This window comes from Colossoma macropomum, unplaced genomic scaffold (genome assembly GCF_904425465.1).
Source record: "Colossoma macropomum unplaced genomic scaffold, Colossoma_macropomum, whole genome shotgun sequence".
NCBI classification, from domain to species: Eukaryota; Metazoa; Chordata; class Actinopteri; order Characiformes; family Serrasalmidae; genus Colossoma; species Colossoma macropomum.
In genome coordinates, this window is record NW_023494805.1 from 41,540,099 (window position 1) to 41,564,381 (window position 24,283).

The window sequence follows — 24,283 nt, forward strand, 5'->3', positions numbered from 1 at the left end:
GCATGGTGAAATGGTTCTTCAGATTGATGGAGAATATGTTGTATATTGTTTTATATAGCACCAAAAAGGGTTCTGCTATTGTTACAAGCTTGACAGCGAAACAATGCAAAACATCAGAACCCTTTTTGGTGCTATATAGAACCATCAACACATTCTCCATCAATCTGAAGAACGCTTTCAGCATGCAAAGGGTTCTTTGAGTGTTCATGGTTCTATATAGAACGCTGATCTGTCAGCTTATAGCTTTAATAGAACACTGAATAGAATAAGACAAACGGATGAAACCTGATCTTAGATCAGCGTTCTTACTTTGACATGCTTGATAAATATGGGCCATTGTCTTTACTAAAGAACCCTTTAAGAACCTTCTTTTTACACAGTATTTAATAGTATTTGTATATGGATCCGTTGGTCCATTTTAGTCGTCAGATTGTCCACAATCCATATCAGATAGCAGCGTCTCATTAATATTATCAGTATTTACAGGTTTCTAAAGTTTGACTTATATTCTGTACACTTAACCCTGAAAAACACATTGCCTTCTTCTTCTATTCTTGAAGTTTGAGTTTATGTTACGTTTACGCCACGTCTTCCTCTGTGAGTTTATTGGCTGATTACTGTCTTTCTCATGTAGACCTAGAGTTTGCCCATTAACTGATCACTCAAGTGCATGTAAACTTGTTGATCGGATTTCAGACAAAACCTGATTATCTGCGGTTATCGGATTATTAAGTGCATGTAAACACACTCAGTATGTTAAACTCAGAAAATGGAAATTGAGCTCTAAATGTCTATACGCTGCAGTTAAAGCAGCATTTTTGCTTATTTTTGTCTGCCTCAGCTCACTATAACTGCACTTTACTTTGAAGTCTTATCATTAAAATACTGTTTAATGAGCTTTTGCATTAAAGTGTGAATCTATTTAACAAATCATCCTTGAGAATCACCCATTATTGCTTATGTAAAATACAGATTTTAGTCCCACAGCATTCAGTCAACACTGTAACCTGAACACATTCACCCGTCTGAAGTATCAGGAATGTAAAGTCACATGTTCAGCAGAAAGTTGCATCATCCAAAGTTCCTGAAGATCACGTGAGGGGGAAAAATGTGAACTTTCATTCCTTTTTCCTCATTTTCAATGATATTATGATGATATTAGCATGGATGCTAGTTATTAAATATAGTGATTTTGCTAACTCTTCTTGCTAATGGCTAATTCTGTGACCTTGTTAAAAAATTGAGAAATGTACTTTTGAAAAGTTAAATTCATGTTTTATTAGATTCAATGTCGAAAAATGATTTATAAATAAATTAATAAGTAAATAAATAAATAACATTTATTACAGTCCTTATTTATTACAATGACTAAGTGTCAACCCAGTCATAAGGTCAGATTAATCCTGAGTCACAAGACGACAGAGAGAGTCCTGCAGAATGACCACAGATATTGCCTCAGATTTCTGAGCCACAGTGTTTGTTCCTCCGTCTACAAAACAAAACAGTGCAAACAAAACAGTTCTGCACTTCGTGCCTTTGCTGCACTGGACTAGATCCACCACCTGCTTTCCTGAGGCCTAGAACTGCTCTTTTATACAGTCATATGCAAACGTTTGACCCTCTGTTACATTAGATGTTGATTTTCTAAGTGAAAATAAGTGAACAACACATCTTCCACAGAGAACACACTTAATTAGAGCACTTTCTGCAGATATTAGTGCACAATTTCTATTCATTTGCTGAGTTTAATGCATTGGGGGGCAAAGTACAGAATGTGCCATAACTTTTGCACATGCCACATTATATGTTTTATTTTTCTTCCTGAATATGTTAAATGTAATCAAACTGTGCATTAAAATGTGTTCAAACATTTTATTCAGCTTGGACTGCAAGACAGTATTAACACTGTATTTATTATATTTATTGCCTGGTGCGCTGTTGCATTTTGTTGGTCTTATATATGTATGACAAAAGTGAATTAAGGAAAAATTATATAGTCAATGCTAGTTTAACTACTACAGTTAATGCTGGGCAGTATGACAATATCGCTATTGTGATCAATGATGCCACAGCATCATAAAGTTATTCACTACTAAGCTTTTCTGAGCATATCCTGTGTATCATTGTACGTAAACAACATGGACCAACTGCAAGTTTTATTTTAAAGGAAGCATTAGTCATGTTTAATTGGAAATTTATATCTTGTGTATCGTGAAAATTTCTTGAAGTTTCGTCATATTCTGTTTTTTACTGTCTCACCCATTACAAACAATGTAGACGTCTTGGCGTAGGCTAGATAACATGGCAGACTAAACAGGCTAAAAGCTAGCTAAAACTGCAGTATAAAAGGTATAGGACAGCACTACAGTCAATGTAGACGTCTTGGCATAGAGCTAGTTTGTTGCTGCTTTCTATAGGAGAAAATGACTTGTGAGGTGAAGATTTCTGCTTTAAATAATACTGTACTTTCATACATTTATGTTTAAATGACAATGATGGGTGACAAAGTTCTTGTCCTTCAGTGGTTCATGTGGTACCGACTCTATAGGAACTGCATTTAGTGGTGGAAAAACTGTTTATTGTGATTTTAATCAGTTCTAACTAAAGTTATTTACTAAAAGGTGTGTATCCTTGCTGTATCGCCCACTACAGTCAATGTAGACGTCTTGGCGTAGAGCTAGATAGACTAGAACATAGCAAACTAAACAGGCTAAAAGCTAGCTAACAGGCTAAACCGCTCCCCCAATAATGTTCAGTGTTTGAAGTGTTTACTGAACGATTCTCAGTAAAACTGCAGTATAAAAAGTAAAGAATGTTCCTTAAATGTCTTAACCTGCTCTAAATATGTGTAGATCAGCCATAAGTGGTGTTAAACTGAGTAGGGAAAGCGAATGAGTGGCACTGTTAGCTTGATGCTAACCCAGGAAGTGGCACTGAGGTGCTTGTGGAAATTAGTGTTATTGTTGTGGCTGTAATTTGTGAGCAAAAATGACTAATATAGTGAAAATGATGTGAAGATTTCTGCACTAAATAATACTATACCATAATATATTTATGATTAAATGGCTAATTCTGTGACCTTGTTAAAAAAATGTTCCTGACACTGAGAAACACTGAGATTCTCAGTAAAACTGCAGTATATAAAGTAAAGAATGTTCCTTAAATGTCTTAACCTGCTCTAAATATGTGTAGATCAGCCATAAGTGGTGTTAAACTGAGTGGGGGAAGTGAATGAGCGGCACTGTTAGCTTGATGCTAACACAAGAAGTCACACTGAGGTGTTTGCGGAAATTAGTGCTATTGTTGTGGCTGTAATTTGGTGAGCAAAAATCACATATAAAGTGCAGATTTCTGCACTAAATACTACTATAATATAATATATTTATGCTTAAATGACAATGATGGGTGACAAAGTTCTTGTCCTACAGTGGTTCATGTGGTAGCGACTCTATAGGAACTGCATTCACTGGTGGAAAAACTGTTTATTGTGATTTTAATCAGTTCTAACTTTAGTTGTTTACCTAAAGGTGTGTATCCTATCATATTTCTGTCATCATTGTTTTATAAAGGTGTATTGTAGTTATTTTGCTGCAGATAAAAAGGGTTTTTTAGGCATCAGGCACTGCTTTATTTGCCAAATGGAAAACCTGTGGTTGGTTCTTTAAAGAATACTGGTTCTGTATAGCACCCGAAAGGAATCTGCTATTGTTACATGTCAGTTCTTAGTAAAACTGCAGTATAAAAGGTAAAAAATGTTCCTCAAATTTAGTGTTTTTGCTAACTCTTTGCTTGCTAATGGCTAATTCTGTGACTTTGTTAAAAAATGTTCCTGACACTGAGAAACACTGAGATTCTCAGTAAAACTGCAGTATATAAAGTAAAGAATGTTCCTTAAATGTCTTAACCTGCTCTAAATATGTGTAGATCAGCCATAAGTGGTGTTAAACTGAGTGGGGGAAGTGAATGAGCGGCACTGTTAGCTTGATGCTAACACAAGAAGTCACACTGAGGTGTTTGCGGAAATTAGTGCTATTGTTGTGGCTCTAATTTGGTGAGCAAAAATCACATATAAAGTGCAGATTTCTGCACTAAATACTACTATAATATAATATATTTATGCTTAAATGACAATGATGGGTGACACTTCTTGTCCTTCAGTGGTTCATGTGGTAGCGACTCTATAGGAACTGCATTCATTGGTGGAAAAACTGTTTATTGTGATTATAATCAACTCTAACTTTAGTTATTTACCTAAAGGTGTGTATCCTATCATATTTCTGTCATCATTGTTTTATAAAGGTGTATTGTAGTTATTTTGCTGCAGATAAAGGTTTTTTTAGGCATCAGGCACTGCTTTATTTGCCAAATGGAAAACCTGTAGTTGGTTCTTTAAAGAATACTGGTTCTGTATAGCACCCGAAAGGAATCTGCTATTGTTACATGTCAGTTCTCAGTACAACTGCAGGATAAAAGGTAAAAAATGTTCCTCAAATTTAGTGTTTTTGCTAACTCTTTGCTTGCTAATGGCTAATTCTGTGACTTTGTTAAAAAATGTTCCTGACACTGAGAAACACTGAGATTCTCAGTAAAACTGCAGTATATAAAGTAAAGAATGTTCCTTAAATGTCTTAACACACTCTAAATGTGTGTAGATCAGCCATAAGTGGTGTTAAACTGAGTGTGGAAAAGCGAATGTGCGGCACTGTTAGCTTGAGGCTAACACAGGAAGTCTCACTGAGGTGTTTGTGGAAATTAGTGTTATTGTTGTGGCTGTAATTTGGTGAGCAAAAATCACATATAAAGTGCAGTTTTCTGCACTAAATACTACTATAATATAATATATTTATGATTAAGTGACAATGATGGGTGACGAAGTTCTTGTCCTTCAGTGGTTCATGTGGTAGCGACTCTATAGGAACTGCATTTAGTGGTGGAAAAACGTGTTTATCGTGATTTTAATCAGTTCTAACTTCAGTTATTTACTAAAAGGTGTGTATCCTTGCCGTATCGCCCACTACAGTCAATGTAGACGTCTTGGCGTAGAGCTAGTTTGTTGCTGCTGTCTGTAGGGCGTTCAGCTGACATCAGCCCTTCTGTGTGGCACACCCTTCTGAAAAGGAAAACAAATGTCATCTATGAAATGAAGCATTGCTTTTACTTTTGTGGTTTTGCTCTGCTCTGCCACTTTGCTCTAGGCAAACTGGAAAACTGGTTATGAGATCAGGTTAGCGGTTCTCACAGAAAAACAATTAGTGCTGCGTAAATCCGCTCGGGAGAAAGACGACTGTACTTGGCCTTCTGACTAATAAATCCAGTTAGAAGACATACATTGTGTTGATGAATCTGATTTGTTTTAGGGTCATTCTACAGATACGTACAAGGAGTCACTGGTGTTACCGATCCTCATTGGTGTCACACATAAGAAAGGTAAGACCAGAGACATTTTTAATGAAAAACGCATTTTACAAAATATCTGCTACAGAGCATCAAACCACATGTTGTCAGTCATGGAACATCCACTAAAATATGTAATTTAATCCATTTGGATTAAGTTTTTACAGTTATCTAAGAATAAAGTCGGTCACACCAGTGACTTCAGCTAAAAGCTTCATATGAAATCATGAGCTACATGAGAAAATCTCTGATAACTGAAAGACACAGTGGACTCACCATGGGCTTTTCTTCATAGATCCTCAGAAAACAGGTAAAAGGAAGTCAAGTGATGTCATCAGTGTGGCTTTTATTTCAAAATAAGAGATTTTTTGTTATGCAGTAACACCAGTGACACGACTCCTGGGGACAACAACTTTCATTATATATTTTATAATATTTATTTGTTTTCTTTATGTCATTTAAATCATACATTTCGTAGTCATGTATAGATTATTGCATAAAATAGCAGAAAAACGTTTTTTTTTATCTCAAAATGTGGCCTCACCCTTCACACATGACTGTGGGGACGAGCTCTTCTGTTGGTGCTTGGAATTCTATATGATTGATTAAAAAACCAATGTTGCTAAATTGAGGCGCAAGAAGGTGTAATTATTAAAATAACATTGTTTTATTTTAAAATAGAAATAAATTGTAACCCAAACATGGTGCAACACTAAACTAGAAACAGTAATAAATACAATAAATAAAACAGACATTAGACAGTAAACAGACAGGACAGTGCAGCACCGACACAGCACTCATTTCTAAACATGAGGTAGTGGAATAAGGTGCAGAGATATTTAACATGCTGTGATCTGTGAGTTTACGCAGTCAGACAACATATATAAACACAGCAGTTCCTGAGGTAGGATATACGCAGTAGTTGAGTAAACAAAGTGTAAACACAGTGTTAGCAGCAAAGTTCCAGTGCAATTAGAGCATCAAAAGAGGTGTGTGTGTGTCCGTCCATAGAACGACTCTATATCCAGGAGTAAAGCTGGAAACAGAGCTGTTAACATGGAGAATAAAGAGCACCAAGCCGACGAGTCTTATATACAGTGTGTGAGTAAGTAGACAGCAGGGCTGAGCGATTAATCGAATCTTATTTTCAATTACGATTTTGGCTTCCAAAACAAGATAATCAAGAAAAAGCCATTGTTTTGCTGCAATCTGACTCACAATGATGCTCTCATTTTGTGAATAAGTCAAGCGCGCTGCTTTTCTTCAGCCCTGCGATGGACTGGCGACCTGTCCAGGGTGTATCCTGCCTTCGGCCCAATGACAGCTGGGATAGGCTCCAGTACCCCACCACAATCCAGAAGGATAAGCGGTTTAGATGATGTGTGTGTGTGTGCGTGTGTGTGTGTGTGTGTGTGCTTTCCTTCACAGCGATGCGCTTCGCTCCTCCCTAAAAGCCCAAACTCATTCATTCATTCATTTTGGTCTAATTTATGTTTATGTATTATTTTTATATGTTAAATTTAGCAGTTTCCAGTAGGTTGTGGAGGTGCTCTGCAACTTAGCTGATTCTATTTTGATCCTATTTATTTTTATATCATTAATTTACTTGTATATATTTATATATTACATATTATTTTGTTTATTTATCTTTTTTACATTAATTTTTTGTTTGTTTTTCAGTTTAATTGTATCTAAAGTTCAAGGAAGTTCACTGTAAAACGATTTTTGCCGTAATTCAGCAGCATAACTTACACTCTTACAAAAGATGGTTCTTCAAGGGTTCTTTAGTAAAGAAAATGGTTCTATAAAGAACCATGAACACTCTAAAAACCCTTTGCTTGATTAAATAGTTCTTTGCATCATGAAAGCGTTCTTCAGATTGATATAGAATGTGCTGTAGATGGTTCTACATAGAACCTTTTCAAAAAGGGTTCTATATAGCACCCAAAAGAGTTCTTCTATTGTTACAAGCTTGACACTGTAACAGTTAAAGAACATTTTGGGTGCTATGTAGAACGCTTTTCGAAAATGTTTTATATAGAACGTCATGAATGTCAGAGTCTTCGTGAAAACTGCGTAAGTGGGTTTTAAGAAGAAATTTCTTCTTAAGAATGGTTGGTGAACGAGGCCCAACATCCTTTTTATCAGCTCCGCCTACCATATAGGAGCCCTGTGTAGTTCTGTGGTTATAGATAGTCCGTCTGTTTCTCTGCATACTTTGTTCACCTTGTTCCTCAATGATCAGGACCCCCACAGGACCCCCACAGAGCAGGTATTATTTAGGTGGTCTCAATGCTTGGCTGAGAACCAGAAACACCCAGCCAACAGCGTCCTGCCTCCAGAAACTGACCGTGAAGGACTAGAAGATGAGCTATCATCACTTACTTTACATCTACAAGGTGGACCAGCAAGGTGAGAGTGTCTAACAGAGTGGACAGTAAGTGGACACAGTGTTTGAAGCACCTACAGGTTACATTTCACTTGTTTGATGTTCCACCTGAGGTCCCATTATGACATTTATGTGATTTTATGTACCAAAAACAGTCATAATTCATCCAACCTCTCTCTGTTACTTAGACTACTGTAGGCTTTGTTTATTACTGTGCCTTTAAGACTGATGTATGTAAATGAGCTCTGTTCTGATTGGCTGCCCTGTATTGTGATGAAACACTCTTTTTAACTTCAGCTTTTGGGTGCTTGTTGAGATGAACACCCAGAGAATAGTATCCTGCTTTTTCTTTGATATGTTAAAAAACAAATTATATCAAAATGCATTATTTTTATTTTTCACCAATGAAAGAAGTGAAAGGTGAAAAGATCTAAGTTCTTACAGGGTTCTTTAGTAAAGGGAATGGTTCTATTTGGAACCTTGAGTCCTATATAGAACCATCCGCATGTTTAAAGCGTTCTTTGCATGGTAAAATGGTTCTTCAAATTAATGAAGAATGTGTTGTATATGGTTCTGTATAGCACCAAAATGGGTCCCTCTGTTGTCACAATACACTCTTAAATATGGTTCTTCAAGGGTTCTTTAATAAAGGGAATAGTTGTATTTTGAACCATGAGTTCTATATAGAACCATCTGCATGCTTGAAGGGTTCTTTGGTGAAATGGTTCTTCACATTCACAGGAAATGTGTTCTATATGGTTCTGCATAGCACCAAAAAGGGTTCTTCTGTTGTTCCATGCTTGACATTGTCACTGTACACTCTTAAAGATGGTTCTTACAGGGTTCTTTCGTAAAGGGAATCGTTCTGTTTTTAACCATGAGTACTATATAGAACTATCTGCATGCTTAAATGGTTCTTTGTTTGGTGCAATTGTTCTTCAGATTAATGAAGAATGTGTTCTATATGCTTTTGTATAGCACCAAAAAGAGTTATTCTGTTGTTAGGTACTTGATATTGTCACAATACACTCTTAAAGATGCTGCTTCAAGGGTTCTTGAGTAAAAGGAATGCCTCTGTTTGGAGCCGTAAGTTCTATATAGAACCATTTGCATACTTTGCGTGGTGAAATAGTTCTTTAGATTGATCAAGAACGTGTTCTATGGTTCTGTATAGCAACAAAAAAGGGTCTTCTGCTTTTCCATGCTTCACATTGTCACAATACACGTATATAAAGATGGGTTTTCAAGGGTTCCTTACTAAAGGGAATTGTTCTATTTGGAATGAGTTCTATATAGAGCCATCTGCATGCTTAAAGGGTTCTTTGGTAAAATAGTTCTTCAGATTCATGAAGAATGTGTTCTCTATGTTTCTGTATAGCACCAAAAAGAGTTCTTCTGTCGTTCCATGCTTGATGTTGTCACAATACACTCTTAAAAAAGAAGGGGTTTTTGGGTTCTTTAATAAAGGGAATGGTTCTATTTGGAATGATGAATTCTATATAGGTGAAATGGTTCTTTAGATTGATCAAGAATGTGTTGTATATGGTTCTGTATAGCACCAGAAAGGGTTATTCTGTTTAAACAAGCTTGACATTGTCACAATACACTCTTAAAAAGATGTTTTTTCAAGGGTTCTTTAGTAAAGACATTGGTTCTACCTATAACCATGAACGTTCAAAGAATGATTTGCATGGTGAAATGGTTCTTCAGATTCATAGAGAATGTGCTGTATATGGTAGAAACACCCAGCCAACAGCATCCTGCCTCCAGAAACTGACCATGAAGGACTAGAAGATGTGCTATTATCACTTACTTTATGTCTACAAGGTGGACCAGCAAGGTAGGAGTGTCTAACAGAGTGGACAGTGAGTGCTGTATATGGTTTTCTATAGCTCCAAAAAGGGTTCTTCTATTGTTACAAGCTCTTCCTCGTCACAATAGCAGAACTCTTTTTGGTTGCTGTAGAACCATATACAGCACATTCTCCATCAATCTGAAGAACCATTTCACCATGCAAAGAACCATTTAAGCATGAAAACCGTTCTATATAGAACTCGTTTCTAAACAGAACCATTTTCTTTACTAAAGAATTCTTGAAGAACCACTTTTTAAAAACGTTTAAACACTTGTATCCATGACTGTCGGCTGTTCGAATGCAGTTTACAGTTCACTCGACTGCAGGATAAATGTCCATATATGGACTGAACAGTCTGGACAGTGAATTGAAAGCTTTGGAATTAACACTGAGGGTCCTGACTGCTGGTGAACAGGGTTAACGGGGGGCTAACAAACTATACAGAGAAACAAGACTACAGCCTGTAACTGTAGAACCACAAAGTGCTCCTGTATGCGAAGTGGAGCCGATAAAACGGACACAGAGTGTAGATACAAAGTGGGTAGGCCTAATAAAGTGACCACTGAGTGGCCTTGCTTGCCTGAACATTTAATTCTCTGGGCTATTTCAGTGACTGAATGACTCAGATTATTGATTGCTGTGTCAGGTTATCTCCTCCTGCGTTCCCCCGTACAACGCTGGCAGAGTTCTCTCCAGTTTCTGCCCTGCGTCAGTGAGGAATCGACACCGGAAGTCCAGGCAAACATCCGTGATGAGAAACTTCCTCACTTCCTGCCCTTCCTGCCATTTGCTTTTGTCATACGTGATGATGAGTTTCTGGTTTCCACACATGTATGAATCCTCCTTTGTGACTCTATCCAGTAGCCACTCAGATAAAATGGGACTGCATTCCATTCGATAGCTGTAAAAACCACATTATAGGAGCATTGCTTAATGTGATGTGGCTCCATGCCGGTGAAGTCAGTGTGGAGGAATCTGCCCGTTTCCTCAGGCCTTGCACAGCCGGGAAAAACGAGTCAGCAGCAAGTTTGTGGTAGGGATGGGCGATCCCACCGATGGCCTTTTGAATCCGACACCAGGTGATACTACGGCTAATCCTCACACCAGTACCATCCTGCCTTCCCCACCCCTGTTGTAAAACGCAACATAAAATGCAATAAAAAGTTGATCACCCATAAAAAAAACTTTCGCAGAAGTCAAAAGGTCAATCTTTGTGATTTTTTTTGGTGAAAACCAGTAAAAATCTTTCTAAAAATGATTTGTAATTGAAAACATTTGCATTTGTATTTAATAAACAGCTGGTTTATTTGAGAAGACAACATGCAGCTTTTTTTTCCCACTTCACACAGATATTTTGAGGATCAAAGTATCAGAACTCAAAGTTTTTAACTTAAAGTAAAGTCAAAGTTTAAGGAGAACTCCACCATTTTTTCAAAATTCCTGCATAATTCAGTGTGTGAGATGTAATCAGAGTGATTCAGAGTGGTTTGGTGTGAAATGGTTCAGATGTCTTTACAGTGGTGGTGATAGGAACCAGGGGTCGCCATGACTACAACACAAATATAGACATTTTATTTACTATCCAGAACCACCAGTGAACCTACACGAGTCTTCTGAGTTTATATGGAATGTTGATGATGGAAAACAGTGATAAATCTGAAATAATACATTTCTTTGGGGACTGTTTTGCCTCACAGCACCCTACATGTATCCATCCACCATGAATGGATTGTTTAAGACATCAGGCAGTGAATTCATAACCATTTCATCATGTAGTAACTTTCTGTGAGGGAGCTTTTAGAGGTGGACATCTGGTTCCTGTCACAACCACTGTGAACAGTTCTGACTCAGTAAGTTTCTGTAGAACAGAGCGTTTCACACCAAACCACTCTGAATGACTCTGTTTACATCTTAACAATTTTATTATATTTTTTTTTGAAAAATCAGTGGAGTGCCCCTTTAAGGGTTCTCAAATCCCACTTCAAGGACCTATTTATTATTTTAAAGCATGAAGGCATGCAGAAAAAACAAAAGTGCTTTTTCTTTTTTTCATTTTTGGAAAGATTTTCAACATACCAGCATTTGGGTGCCACGGTATGTGCAATGTCTATCATTAAAAACAACATATCAGCAGGTTAGGCTTGCTTTATACCATATATTTGGATCCATCTAATCAGCTCATTAACACACCATTACTGAGTTGAAGTGGTTGTGCTGAAGGGTAACTCCACTGATTTTAGAAAATGTTTACTTAATTAAATGGTTTAGATGTAAACAGAGTCATTCAGAGTGGTTTGGTGTGAAACACTCCATTCTAGATAAACCTACCGAGTCAGAATTGTTTACAGTGGTGGTGATAGGAGCCAGACGTCCACCTGTAAAATCTCCCTCATATGAAGTTATTACATGAAATGGTTATGAATTCACTTCCTGATGTCTGAGACACTGTTTTATGGTAGTTTTGTGGTAAAGTTTTGGCCTGAAACGTTTTGTATGGTGGAGGGATACATGAAAGGTATTATGAGGCAAAAAAAGTCCCCAAAGTGAATTTACTGATTTCAGATTTTTCACTATTTCACCATTATCAACATTCCATATAAACTCAGAAGACTCACGTAGGTTGACTGGTGGTTCTGGATAGTAAATAAAATGTCTATATTTGTGTTGTAGTCATGGCGACCCCTGGTTCCTATCACCACCACTGTAAAGACATCCGAATCTGTAAATTTCTCTACAATGAACCACTTCACATCAGAACTGTTTACATCTTAATGATTGAACTATGCAGAATTTTCAAAAATCAGTGGCGTTCTCCTTTAAATCAGGTCAAAGCTCTAAAATGTGCAGGACAGTGTGCTACCAGGACTAGGGTTGCAAAACACTGGCTTAGATAACCCTGTGTTAGAAAACCATCAAATGCATCTAGAATCAGTCACAGGTCACCTGTTAAACCATCAGGGTCCTTTACACTGTAAAATCAACCCACCAGAACAAACAGCAGAGATTAGATAGAATTACAAACCCACAAGGAACCAGCAGAAGTATTTATGGGTTTCTTTTCCTTTTTTTCATCAGAGTGCAGAGTACAAATATTCACTTTAAAAGAACTCAGGCTACAACTAGTTCCCAAATAAGGTGACTGGGCTAAATATAGGACCATGTTACAAAAACGAATGTTGTCTTTAAGTAGAGAAATGAGCTAAATCAATGCTAGATTATTAGGAGTTGGCTTGCATCGCATCTACAACATGAAATCTCAAAGTAACTCACAGAGCAGACAGTTTCTAGAACTGTTCTCATGCCTGGTGGGTCTAGCTGCCTTTAAACAAAGCTGAGTCAGAGATGAATCGTCTCTGCTACATTATTTTGGTTATTGACGCTGATGTTATAGCTCAGAAAGTAGATTTTCCACTTTACTCGTTTGCTTCTCTAATGAAAGTGGTTTACAGCAGCTTACTTGCAGCTTTTAATATCGACATTTAACGAGAGAAAATCCAAAACAAAAAACGCTGTTAGATAGTTAGCGTTAGCTAGCTAGGGCAGTCGATCCCAAAGGAATCGATTCTTCGAATCCAGCACTTCTGGTAGTCGGCGTCGAATCTTCGCCAGTCACTCTAGGAGTCGAAACTCTTGGAGTCGACTCTTCAGCTCCGTGTTATTTTTCACTTTTCAGTTTTTTTTTTAATATAATTAAGTTAGCTGCTTTTAACAACACCAGGGCTGAGAGCACAAACTGTTCACATAAACGTTTATTAATCCGTCATGCGTTGCAACTCTTCAGGATTCAGGTCGCAATAAACGATTATTAGGAACGAAAACCATAAACAAACAGTATTGCACACTGAGCGTTCTGGAAAATAGGACGAAGCAGAAGTTGGCTTCTTATTCGCCAGCTTCTCGGTTCATTTTCCGTTCCACCTTAAATGGCGCTGCTTTTGCACTCTGGTGCGACGCACCACTGAGGCGCATGCAGCGTCATTTAAAGTGGATCGAAAAAGTCGAAAACGAAGCCAACCTCAGCCTCGTGAAAAGAGGACTAAGTTAACACCAACTAGTTCCTCGCTACAGCAGCGATCTTCTCGGTACATCACTCCGCCCCTCATTATGTGAAATAAGCTTCATTTTCAACATATTATACTCTAAAATTTGGGTAAATGTTTAGGCTGGTTTAAGCTCTGCTGCATCCCTACACCACTTTCAGCTGTCTCGGTTAAAACAGAGTCGTGGACCTAACCACGAAGTTCAAGATCACTACGCGTATCCATGGAAACCTGACCTAAGCACTCCGTTCAAAAATACAAATCATTGCGCGTAGCTATGGAAACCTGACCTCAGCACTTCTCGTTCAAGATCATTGCGCGCAAATACTAACGTATTAAACCGTGAACCTGGTCTGCTCGTTGCTACAGCTTTTCTCCCGCTCATTCAATCAACGGTTGTGGGCTGGGTAGTATAAATGCACTTAGAATCAGCCTATAGTCCACTGTAGTCGTGCGTCATTCTGTAGTCCTCGTTATGCCCATATTAGGAATTCCGGGTCTGAGCTCCATTTCTCTATGGCCAGAATGAATAGGGTTTTCGAAAAATCGCCTCTAGCGCCCCCTGTGTTACATAAACATGTTCAGAACCCGATACGTTTTGTCCTGTTAACATTCTTCTCCCGAATACCACCGGATCCTCCGAATTACGAGGTCGTTAAAGAGCTATAATACTAATTTTGCTACATGCGAGCTAAAGCTACTGCGCATCCATTAGATGTCACTAAGCTACGCGGTACTAAGGCGGGCTGTGGCGGAGCTCTGACGAGCTGTGCTACCCTATCGAGATGTTCGCAGTGTAGCGCTTATTTACAGGTATACCCGTAAATAAAACCTCTAGGTAGGATATTCTGATAGGCTAAAGCTCCATATAAAAATACTACCCGTGTTAAAACTACGAGGCTGAATGCAGCTTCTTGCTTGAATGTTCTCGTTCCACCTTAAATGATGCAGCAGCTGTGGCTAGCTGTCACAAACAGCAAACGAGACAAAACGCTGACCTGTCGGTTCTGTGAAACAGCAAAAATAAGTTAGTCACTCAGCTGTTCAGCGGAAGTAGAGAAACCTCCTCATATCAGGCCTTTCAACCCTCCATGGAGCTGAACTCAGCTGCTTTTTCGGATTTCCCCGTTCCACCTTAAATGGCGCAGCAGTTCAGAACGTGACTGCTGCACCACTTAAGGTGGAACGGGTAAAGTCGAACAAATAGCTGGCGAATGTCCTCAGAAAAATATTCCCAGCATTAAAATAATAATGGGGATATTCTGAGCCTAAATCAGTTTATCAGGGTCAGCAGTGATATGAAGCTGAGTCTGTACTGGGTCAGCCTGAGTTCAGGTCTGTAGATCTTTTCAAATCAAGCTAAAAGGAAAGATCTATCCTGTTTCAGTGAGAATCAGATGAAGAACAGAGAACTGCAGGGAAACCTGCTGATTTTGTTTGGACTCCTTTTCATCTGCCCTCAGTCTGAACATGGAAATGTACCCTGACAAAGCCTGATTAAGCAGGCCGCCAGTCTAATGACGTAACTTCAGTTCACAGTAGCTTTAGCTCACATGTAGCATTATTCATATTTCAGCTCTTTAACGACCTCGTAATTCGGAGGATCCGGTGGTATTCGGGAGAAGAATGTTCACAGGACATAACGTATCGGGTTCTGAACATGTTTATGTAACACAGGGGGCGCTAGAGGCGATTATTCGAAAACCCTATTCATTCTGGCCATAGAGAAATGGAGCTCAGACCCGGAATTCCTAATATGGGCATAACGAGGACTACAGAATGACGCACGACTACAGTGGCCTATTGGTCACTTGTTGGACCATTTGGATCCTTTACATTTTTTATCAACAAATTTAAAAGCCAAAAACATCATAAACAATGGTTTTTGTTGTTTGTTTTTTTTTAAACAGAGCGCAGTCGCAGCTCTGGAAACCTGACCTAAGCACATAGTTCAGTATCAGTATAGGAATTTCTGTCATTGTTTTCAGGTGAAAGTGATTATTTTAGCTCCCCAGCGGGCGTATTAACGCTTTGCGTCACTCCTCATTTGCATAATTTTCCCGGGTCTTTGGCTCCCAGGCGGCTGGAGAAATCAACTCAAGCGCTGGTTTGGTTCCGGTTCCGAAAGTTCCCGAACTTCGCCGAAGAATCAACAGTTGTAGCAACGAGCAGACCGAGTTCACGGTTTAATACGTTAGTGATTATTGAACTGACCGAACCGAGCTCTAAAGTCGGTCATATTTGGTGCTGAAATGCCGCTTCAACAGCCAAGCGTGTAGAAAGTAGTCCGACCTAAATCACTGCGCGTAGCGCGCGCTGATCGCCAAGGGTATATATAGGACTGTGTTCTAGGCGGTTCATAAACGTTTGTAGCGTGGTGCTGTTTGGAAAACCTTCTCAAATGGTGTGGGAGAACCTGGCGCGGTTCTGTTTGCTCATTGGTGGGCTGATGCCTCTGGGACACTGTGCCGCTTTGAAGGGTGAAGGAAAACCCGACTCAGCGGATGTTTTAAATGTTAATACACAGGGAAGATTGTTGGTGGGTAAAGGTGGCGGTGAGAAGCCAGAAGCCAAAATGGTGTGGGCCGGGAAGCTCATCATTGGGTTAAACGGCAGTGCTCCTGAGGACTTCAGCGATATTCCTGAGAGTCTAAAATATGGCAGTGGATCTCTCAATGACTCTGATTATCAGTCTGACCAGGCTGGTGAGTAGCATTAGCCACTTCTCAACCCTTGGCTGAAAGAGCAGGAGAAAGACTGTTGGCATTAAAAACTAATCCTTGCTGGAAACCTCATAGAAACCCTGCAGGATTTCTGTTGGTGGTGTCCAGTAGTCAGTAGTGCTGTTTTTGTTTTTTCTGATGGGTTGATGTCACAGTGTGAAAGGGTTTTAGTGCTTTAACAGGTGAGCTGGGACAGTTTCCAGATGCGTTTGATGGTTTCCTTATGGGATCTGAGGGTGTTCTACAGGAAACTAGTGGTAGCCATTAAGCCAAATCCTGTTGGGAAGCAAAACAATCTGGTTTTAATGGTCTTTTTCTTTTCTTTTCAGCAGGTTTAATTGTTACCTTAAGAGATCACTAGTTTTCTGTAGGACACCTTTTAGACCTCATTGGGAAACCATTAAATGCATTTGGAATTGGTCCCAAAACAACTGTTAGAATCCTTTATACTGTAATATCAACCAATCAGGAAAACACAAAACACCATTATTGGCTATTGGACACCACCAGGAACCAACAGAAACTTTTAATCACTCACTCAGTCACTCACTCACACACTCACACTCACACACACACACACACACACACACACACACATAATGACCCATTGACGTATAAGGATTTTCAATAGGCCAATTTTAAAATACAGAAAATAAGTATATCAACTGCAATTGTTCAAACACTGAGAATGTTGTGAACCCAGAAATTCATATTTAAATTTTAGATTGTTATTTTAGATTTTTTTTCATCTAGATGAAATGGCTGTGGCCTTAAAAAAAAAGTCATGTGGTGCGACCATGCTTTGTCTCAAAATTAATTCATTTCTTTGACACACTTTTTTTTTTTTTACAAGTTCTCAGTAATATAAAGTGTTTAAAAACAAAGGGTTTGCCTTACTTTTGAGTTTTATAAATAATGATCTCATTTTTGTTCTGTATTGTCTCAGTCACCTTCTTAAATGAAGTAACAGACTTATTTTTCCTGCAAATCGCATAAAACTTATAAAACGTTCTTTAAAAAGCCATTAACTCAAACATACTGCATCAGTGATTAACATTTCAGCCACAAAAATGTTATTTTATTTTAAATTTAAGTTATTGCTATTGTGTCTCATCACATGAGGAGTTGCTCCAAATGACATCTCTTAAAATCTATTTTAAAATCAGATCAAAATAAGATCAATAAACAGCAAATTCCGTACAAAAAATAGATATGAACCAGTTTTATCATAATTTTAAGGATTTGTCAAATGTTTCAAACTTTTTTATACTAAAAATCTTATCACAAATCAATATAAGTGCAGCACATTCACGGCTTTGTTTAGAACAAACATTTCATTTGACTTAACAATGGAATAAATTCATTTTGTTTTTCAAATCATTTTGATCAGAACCAGAAATCCCGCATTTGTAAAAGTGGGTGACAAAACAGGGCAAATTCTATTGCTATTATACTATTTTTACCTTTGGAACCTTTCTTTGCCATTTTTTCTCTGGTACACAGTAAAAAGATTCACAGTAAAAAAAAAAAAATATTTAGTGGTAATAAGTAAATTGAAAATGTTTTAATCAAAGTGAATTGTAAAATTGAGTACAGCTATTTCAATTGTTACCAGTTTTATTTTTTTTGTTTGTTTTTTTTTAAAAAGGTAGAACTGAACTTTTTACAGTGTAGCTAAAACAGGAATGTAATACAGCATCATGCCATAAATCTATGTTATATAGTTTTTCATTTTGGACTAATAACAGATGATAGCAAATGCAATGTTAACAGAAAATGCATTTCTTCCAGGTAATGAAAAAATACATGAGCAATTTTTATTTTTAAAAATTTTAAAAATAATTACATTCATTTCTCTTCTCCTAGCAAGGTACACACTGCCTATGGTGAGAGATATTTACAATGGTACCTGGTAAAATAAATTAAAACGGGTATAGATATATAAATAGAAGTTAAGTGAAATTACATGTGCTTTATTTTCTGCACTTTTCTCATTATAATGTACAAAGATCAAACACAAACTGTTTCCAAAATATTAGAAAAAATTACTCAATTGCATTAAAATCGATTCTAAAAACAGTACAAAAACTGCCAGATATCTATTATAGAAAACACTCTTCATCGGTTGCACCACATGGTATTTTCAAGTTCGGTCAAAATGTACCAGCACAGAATTGGCCACCGAAAGAAAATAAGCTAGCTTTCCACAAAAGGTAACAATGAAATTTATAATGAAAATGTATAATTGCAGAAATAATTAATATCCATTATTTTGGCAACAACATGTCAGCCTTTAAAAAGATTTTTCTTTCCCAAATTTCAGAGAGACTTACAAATCTGCTTGCTGCTTCCATGGGTCCTTGGCAAACTGCTATATGATGCAATCTCCTGGTTTTGAGATGGTTTTAACATAAACGTCCCAAAGTGGTTGTTTCTTGATGGTTACATCGCATGATATTTCATAAAATGGACATCGGACAAAGTTTGTTTGTATATTATGGTGTGTGTGTATATGTATATATATATATATATATATATATATATATATATATATATATATATATATATAATTAAAAAAGTGTGTATATGTGTTTGCATGCATAAATTAATATTATTAACTATTCCTCTCGTGTTGTTAGTCTTCTTCCTGGATGTTCTTATGGGGAGAAACTTGCTATGTTAGCCTGTTGTCCAATCTAATAATTTTAACCGTCACAGACTGGAGTGAGCTGCAGTACCTCCAGGGATCGGTCTACAGCTTTGGTGGTTCTAAATCCCCAGCAGTGCAGCAGCTGCTTGGAGTGAGGCCAAAGGTGGACTGCGATGAAGATGCTATGAAGCTGAAAGTTAATGGAGGAGTCTCTGCCTTTCGTTTTAGTTTGCTTATTGACCGAGGTATGCAACTGTAATGGGGAAAAAAAATTGTTACTTAATTTCCACGCGCTTCCCACGGGAATACAAGAATCACTAGAGAGGTATCATGCCATGGTGTGAACAGTTACAAACAAGAGAAAATGAGCTGCAGTACTCTAGGCATATACGCTATGCTAGCCTAAGCACAAGGTTTATAAACAGTGTAAGACTGGAGTCACACTTTCAGTGGTGAGTCTAATCTAGTAGTTGCATAAACATTCTCCGTGTCTTATAGGGAGATATCATCTTATTTTGCAAGCAATAAAATGTTGTCTTGGCAATATTACTGATAAGGGACACAAATGATAAACTAGCTTCCAGTGATTGTTGCTTTTGGTTCCACTGGAAAAACATTAAGGTCAAGTATATTATTGGTTATTGACACATTTATTCCCAAAAATGTACTTTTTTGCAGGCAGTGTTCCACCACTTCCATTATCAAGAATTCCTACAGAGTGTGGCATTCATATACAGGCGACTTGGAGGGGCTTGGTCCTCACTGTACCATATGATGGATGTTATGTGGCACAAGAGGTATGTTGGAAATCCATAAATAATCGTTTGCTTTTTATCTGAGCAATTAATTCTCCTTGCTTTACAGAGGGATGCATACATTCTCCCACTACGACTGTGGGGGTTGCCAGCTAGAATGTCTTGTCCCTTGTTGAATCCGGCTCAAAGTCCTCCCTCTGTCTCCTGTTATCCTAATGGCATGATTGTGAAGACTCAAAACATTGCCCCTGTTGAGGATCTGTGGGTGAAAGGTAATTTGCATGTGCATTGTGCAATCTTTCATTTTTTTTTTTATTTGATTTTTATAGTCTTTCTGAATCCCTCAGTTGAGAATGAGTGGCAGCCACTGCTGAAGGCGTCACCCAAATGTGGCTATAGCATAGTGTCCCATCCAGATGGAGTGGTTGTTTCTGCCCCATATAAGCCCTGCATGGAAGCAAAGGTATGCAAGATAACGTGTTTTAAATCTGTTAATTTAATCTGTTCCTTACATTTAAATTTGTATGTCTCTCCTCAGGATGGACTGTATTCTCTTCGCATGGCTGCTAGAAATGAATTCAAGCTCTTCTGTCCCTCCCTTGTGCCTAGTTTACCCCTAAATCTGTCCAGTCTAGTTCCCCCAAATCCGAGTGGCAGTGCTGACACCAGTGGCAGCGCTGACACCAGTGCCCCTATCGAGCGAACATCAATTGATGCAAGTCCAATACCTTCTCGACGTCCAACAACTTGGCCATGGTTTGGTCCTCCTTACCCACATCAAATACGTCATTCTTTAACACACAGTCCTACTCCTAAACAACCAGTTGTACCATACATGCTTAGTCAAAGAGATCCACTGCCTACAAGCCTACCAGTCTCACCTGCCACACCCCAGAAAGCTCATCAAATACTTTATCCACAGTTCCCCAATACATGGTACCCTGTTTATCCTCCAAAGCCTCTAATACCTGCACCAATTGGTAAACGTCCTGCTGCACCAGCTTTCCCACAGAAACCCAAACCTGTGCCTGCACCCACCTCAAGAACTATGCCTTCAGCCCCATTATCTGAACTATTTGATGACCTTGTTGCATTCCCTCCTAAATTACCAGAGCAACCTACTTGGCCCCCACCTGGGGCTGTTCTAATGTCTGTGCCTTCTGATCCTGGTGAACGCCCTGGATACTTTGTTGCCCAAGGACCTCGGTGGCCTTATCAGCCCCAATATCCAGACAGGCTTCCTGTTTCCCCCCCAGCAGAATCACTTGAGGGCTCTAGTGTCTTGAAGCAGACAGGTTTATACCAAGCTGTTCCACAAATACTGCCTGGGTCTGTTTATCCACCTCAATACCCACAGAGGCCTGCTGTCTTCCCTACATCTGTCCCTCCTGAATCATTTGATGCATCTAGCATCTTGGGGGCAACAGATTCTCGTCAGGCTGCTCCACAAATGCGTCCTGGATCTGTTTTTGGCCAGGCACCTCAGTGGCGTTATCCACCTCAGTACCCACAGAGGCCTGCTGTTGTCCCTACAGCTGCCCCTCCTGAGTCATTTGACATGTCCAGCATCTTGGGGGCAACAGATTCTCGTCAGGCTACTCCACAAAGGCGTCCTGGATCTGTGTTTAGCCAAGGACCTCAGTGGCATTATCCGCCTCAACGGCCACAGAGCCCTGCTCTTTCTCCTACAGCTGCCCCTCCTGAGTCATTTGACATGTCCAGCATCTTGGGGGCTACAGGTTCTCGTCAGGCTGCTCCACAAATTCGTCCTGGATTTGTTTTTGGCGAGGGACCTCAGTGGCGTTATCCACCTCAGTACCCACAGAGGCCTGCTGTTGTACCTGCAGCTGCCCCTCCGGAGTCATTTGATATGTCCAGCATCTTGGGGGCTACAGGTTCTCGTCAGGCTGCTCCACAAATTCGTCCTGGATTTGTTTTTGGCGAGGGACCTCAGTGGCGTTATCCACCTCAGTACCCACAGAGGCCTGCTGTTGTCCCTACAGCTGCCCCTCCTGAGTTATTTGACATGTCCAGCATCTTGGGGGCAACAGATTCTCGTCAGGCTGCTCCACAAATTCGTCCTGGATCTGTTTTTGGCGAGGGACCTCAGTGGCGTTATCCACCTCAGTACCCACAGAGGCCTGCTGTTGTCCCTACAGCTGCCCCTCCTGAGTCATTTGACATGTCCAGCATCTTGGGGGCAACAGATTCTCGTCAGGCTACTCCACAAAGGCGTCCTGGATCTGTTTTTAGCCAAGGACCTCAGTGGCATTATCCGCCTCAACGCCCACAGAGACCTGCTGTTTTCCCTACAGCTGTCCCTCCTGAATCATTTGAAGCGTCTAGCATTTTGGGGGCAACAGATTCTCGTCAGGCTACTCCACAAATGCATCCTGGATTTGTTTTTGGCCAGGGGCCTCAGTGGAATTATCCACCCCAGTACCCCCAGAGGCCTGCTCTTTTCCCCACACCTGCACCTTCTAAACCACTTGAAGCCTCTAGTGTCTTGGGGGAGGCAGATTCTCCTTACCAAGCCGTTCCACATATGTCAAAACCACTTGGGTACTCAGGATGCTGCCCATCACCAGCATTGTACTCAAGCTGTTGTCCTCCTTCGCTATCCTACTATCAACACAATCACCTGCATTTTGGCTTACCTTACCCTGCTTTTCAGTCTGCTGCCATGCTCTGGTCAACCTCGCAGGCCACAGGTGATTATGAAAGGCATTCTGGAGCATTGCTATTACGAGATGATATCCAGCAGAGAGCTAGAAACCCTTCGGAGAGACTGTTCTCATCCTCTCGTCCCCATGGCTGGCCTCTGAAACCTACTGTGAGACCTCAGACAGTCCCAAACTCTGCTATCTCATCAACTAAACATCCCTGGACTGGTCAAGTGACACCGTTATTTAGCTCTTCACACAAACCCCTGAGGGTTGGATCACTTGCCTATTTAAGTAGTCACCATAAACCAAAGCCTGGCTCTCCCACTTACATAGGTGAAAACAGTCCTGAATACAGCGTGATACGTACATCAAGCCCTCTACAAAATGCTAGTCTAGCCCCCAAAGAAATGCATCGTCCACCTGTCCCAACTTCAGGGCAAACAAATGCAGCGTTCTTTATGTTCCCATCTCATGAAAATTCTTCTCAGCTGAATTATAGTGACCTAGTTGATTCCTTTTCAAAACGTTTCCATGATAAACCTCCCAGGTATTTCCCACGTGGTAAAATCCCTTCCACAGTAGCAGTGCCCCGTAGTTTTGCCACCAAGTCTGAACCACAAAAGCAGGACCCCATATTGCTTGAACTGAATCAAAGTTTGTCCAAGCAAACTCCTGGCTCTGAGCCTCCAATGCAACAGAATGCACATTCTCAAGAGCAGGTTCCCAGTGTTCCTGGTGGGCTTCCAAATGTTCCATCCCATGACCATGCGACTGAAGACTTCTCCATGCCTCACTTACAAGCAGTCGAAAGACTTTTTAGCAAACACTGGGTTTCTGTTGTCCCACCTAAGCAAGCTGCGCAAACAGAGGTCTTTGACCCCCTTGGTGGACTACCACCTCCTGGCTACCAACCACATGGTAAGTTGCAAGTAGGTTTAATGCTTTCTACTTTTGCATTATGCATTATGTTAAGATGTTAACCTTTTACTTTCCTACTTTTTAAGGTCCTATTTGAGGTCTCCTGTTTGGCCAAGCAAATGAAGATGGGACCAGCGTTCTTGCATTTAAAAAAAACAAATTAAAAAAATAAACAAATAAATAAACCTTGGAGTAAGTCTCATCCTTTGTTTCTCATCGTTCTATTCTAGTTGCAATCCTATATTTCATCTGGATACCTCTGTGAAACTTGTTTTTTTTTGACAAAGTACCCTCACTACCAAGATCGTTGGTGTCCAATCTTATCCACAAAGGGCTGGTGTGCCTGCATGTTTACTCCTACAAAGCAGGAGCTCATCTGATAAAACGTTTGAAGACTAAGACCTACTGATTCTACTTGTTTAATCAGGTGTGCTTGTTTGGAGTGAGAACCTGCAGCCACACCGGCCCTTTGCGGATAAGATTGAACACCCCTGGTCTAGATTATGGCTCTACATCCGTTCAGTTGAAGCAGATTGAAAAATTTTATTAACAGTTGTGTAAACAGCAGTTTGAGCATCAGAACAGCTTAGTGTCTGTGAGAGCCACTACCATTTCACAGGCTTGGGAATGATAAAAAAACAAGCCGAACATTGTTTTCTCATTTGCTTGTCTTTGCATATGAGACTTGGTTGTGTATAGTAGCGTTCATTTGTGGAAATCTTAAACTAGCCTTGATGTTCATATGGTGGGTGTGAGTGTCGTTTTTCTTTTGCATGAAACCACAGGCTGTGTTAACTGTGGATGGCAATAGATAGCCAGCGTCCTTCTTAGTCCAGTTAGTCTCAGTCATTGAGATTCATGCTCTAAATGCACCTGATGGAGCTTGATCAGAT

The 24,283-nt window shown here is 39.5% G+C and overlaps 1 protein-coding gene across 1 annotated transcript; it reads left to right on the plus strand.

Annotated features, from left to right (window-relative positions):
• The first annotated feature begins 16,070 nt into the window (after positions 1-16,070).
• On the plus strand, positions 16,071-22,290 carry LOC118825432. Its single transcript, XM_036596018.1, has 8 exons — positions 16,071-16,383; positions 19,120-19,296; positions 19,730-19,848; positions 19,916-20,078; positions 20,154-20,269; positions 20,345-20,521; positions 21,164-22,019; positions 22,220-22,290. The coding sequence occupies exons 1-8, from the start codon at positions 16,080-16,082 to the stop codon at positions 22,288-22,290; spliced, it is 1,983 nt and encodes a 660-aa protein (XP_036451911.1). The 5' UTR covers positions 16,071-16,079.
• Positions 22,291-24,283: the final 1,993 nt, after the last annotated feature.

Bases quoted from the DNA above. Each gene is read 5' to 3' on its own strand.
- LOC118825432 (XM_036596018.1), top strand. From the start codon at position 16,080: ATGGTGTGGGAGAACCTGGCGCGGTTCTGTTTGCTCATTGGTGGGCTG. The intron at 20,079-20,153 runs GTAATTTGCATG...TGAATCCCTCAG, and splicing joins TGAGGATCTGTGGGTGAAAG to TTGAGAATGAGTGGCAGCCA. The intron at 20,522-21,163 runs GCAAGTCCAATA...CAATACCCACAG, and splicing joins TCGAGCGAACATCAATTGAT to AGGCCTGCTGTCTTCCCTAC.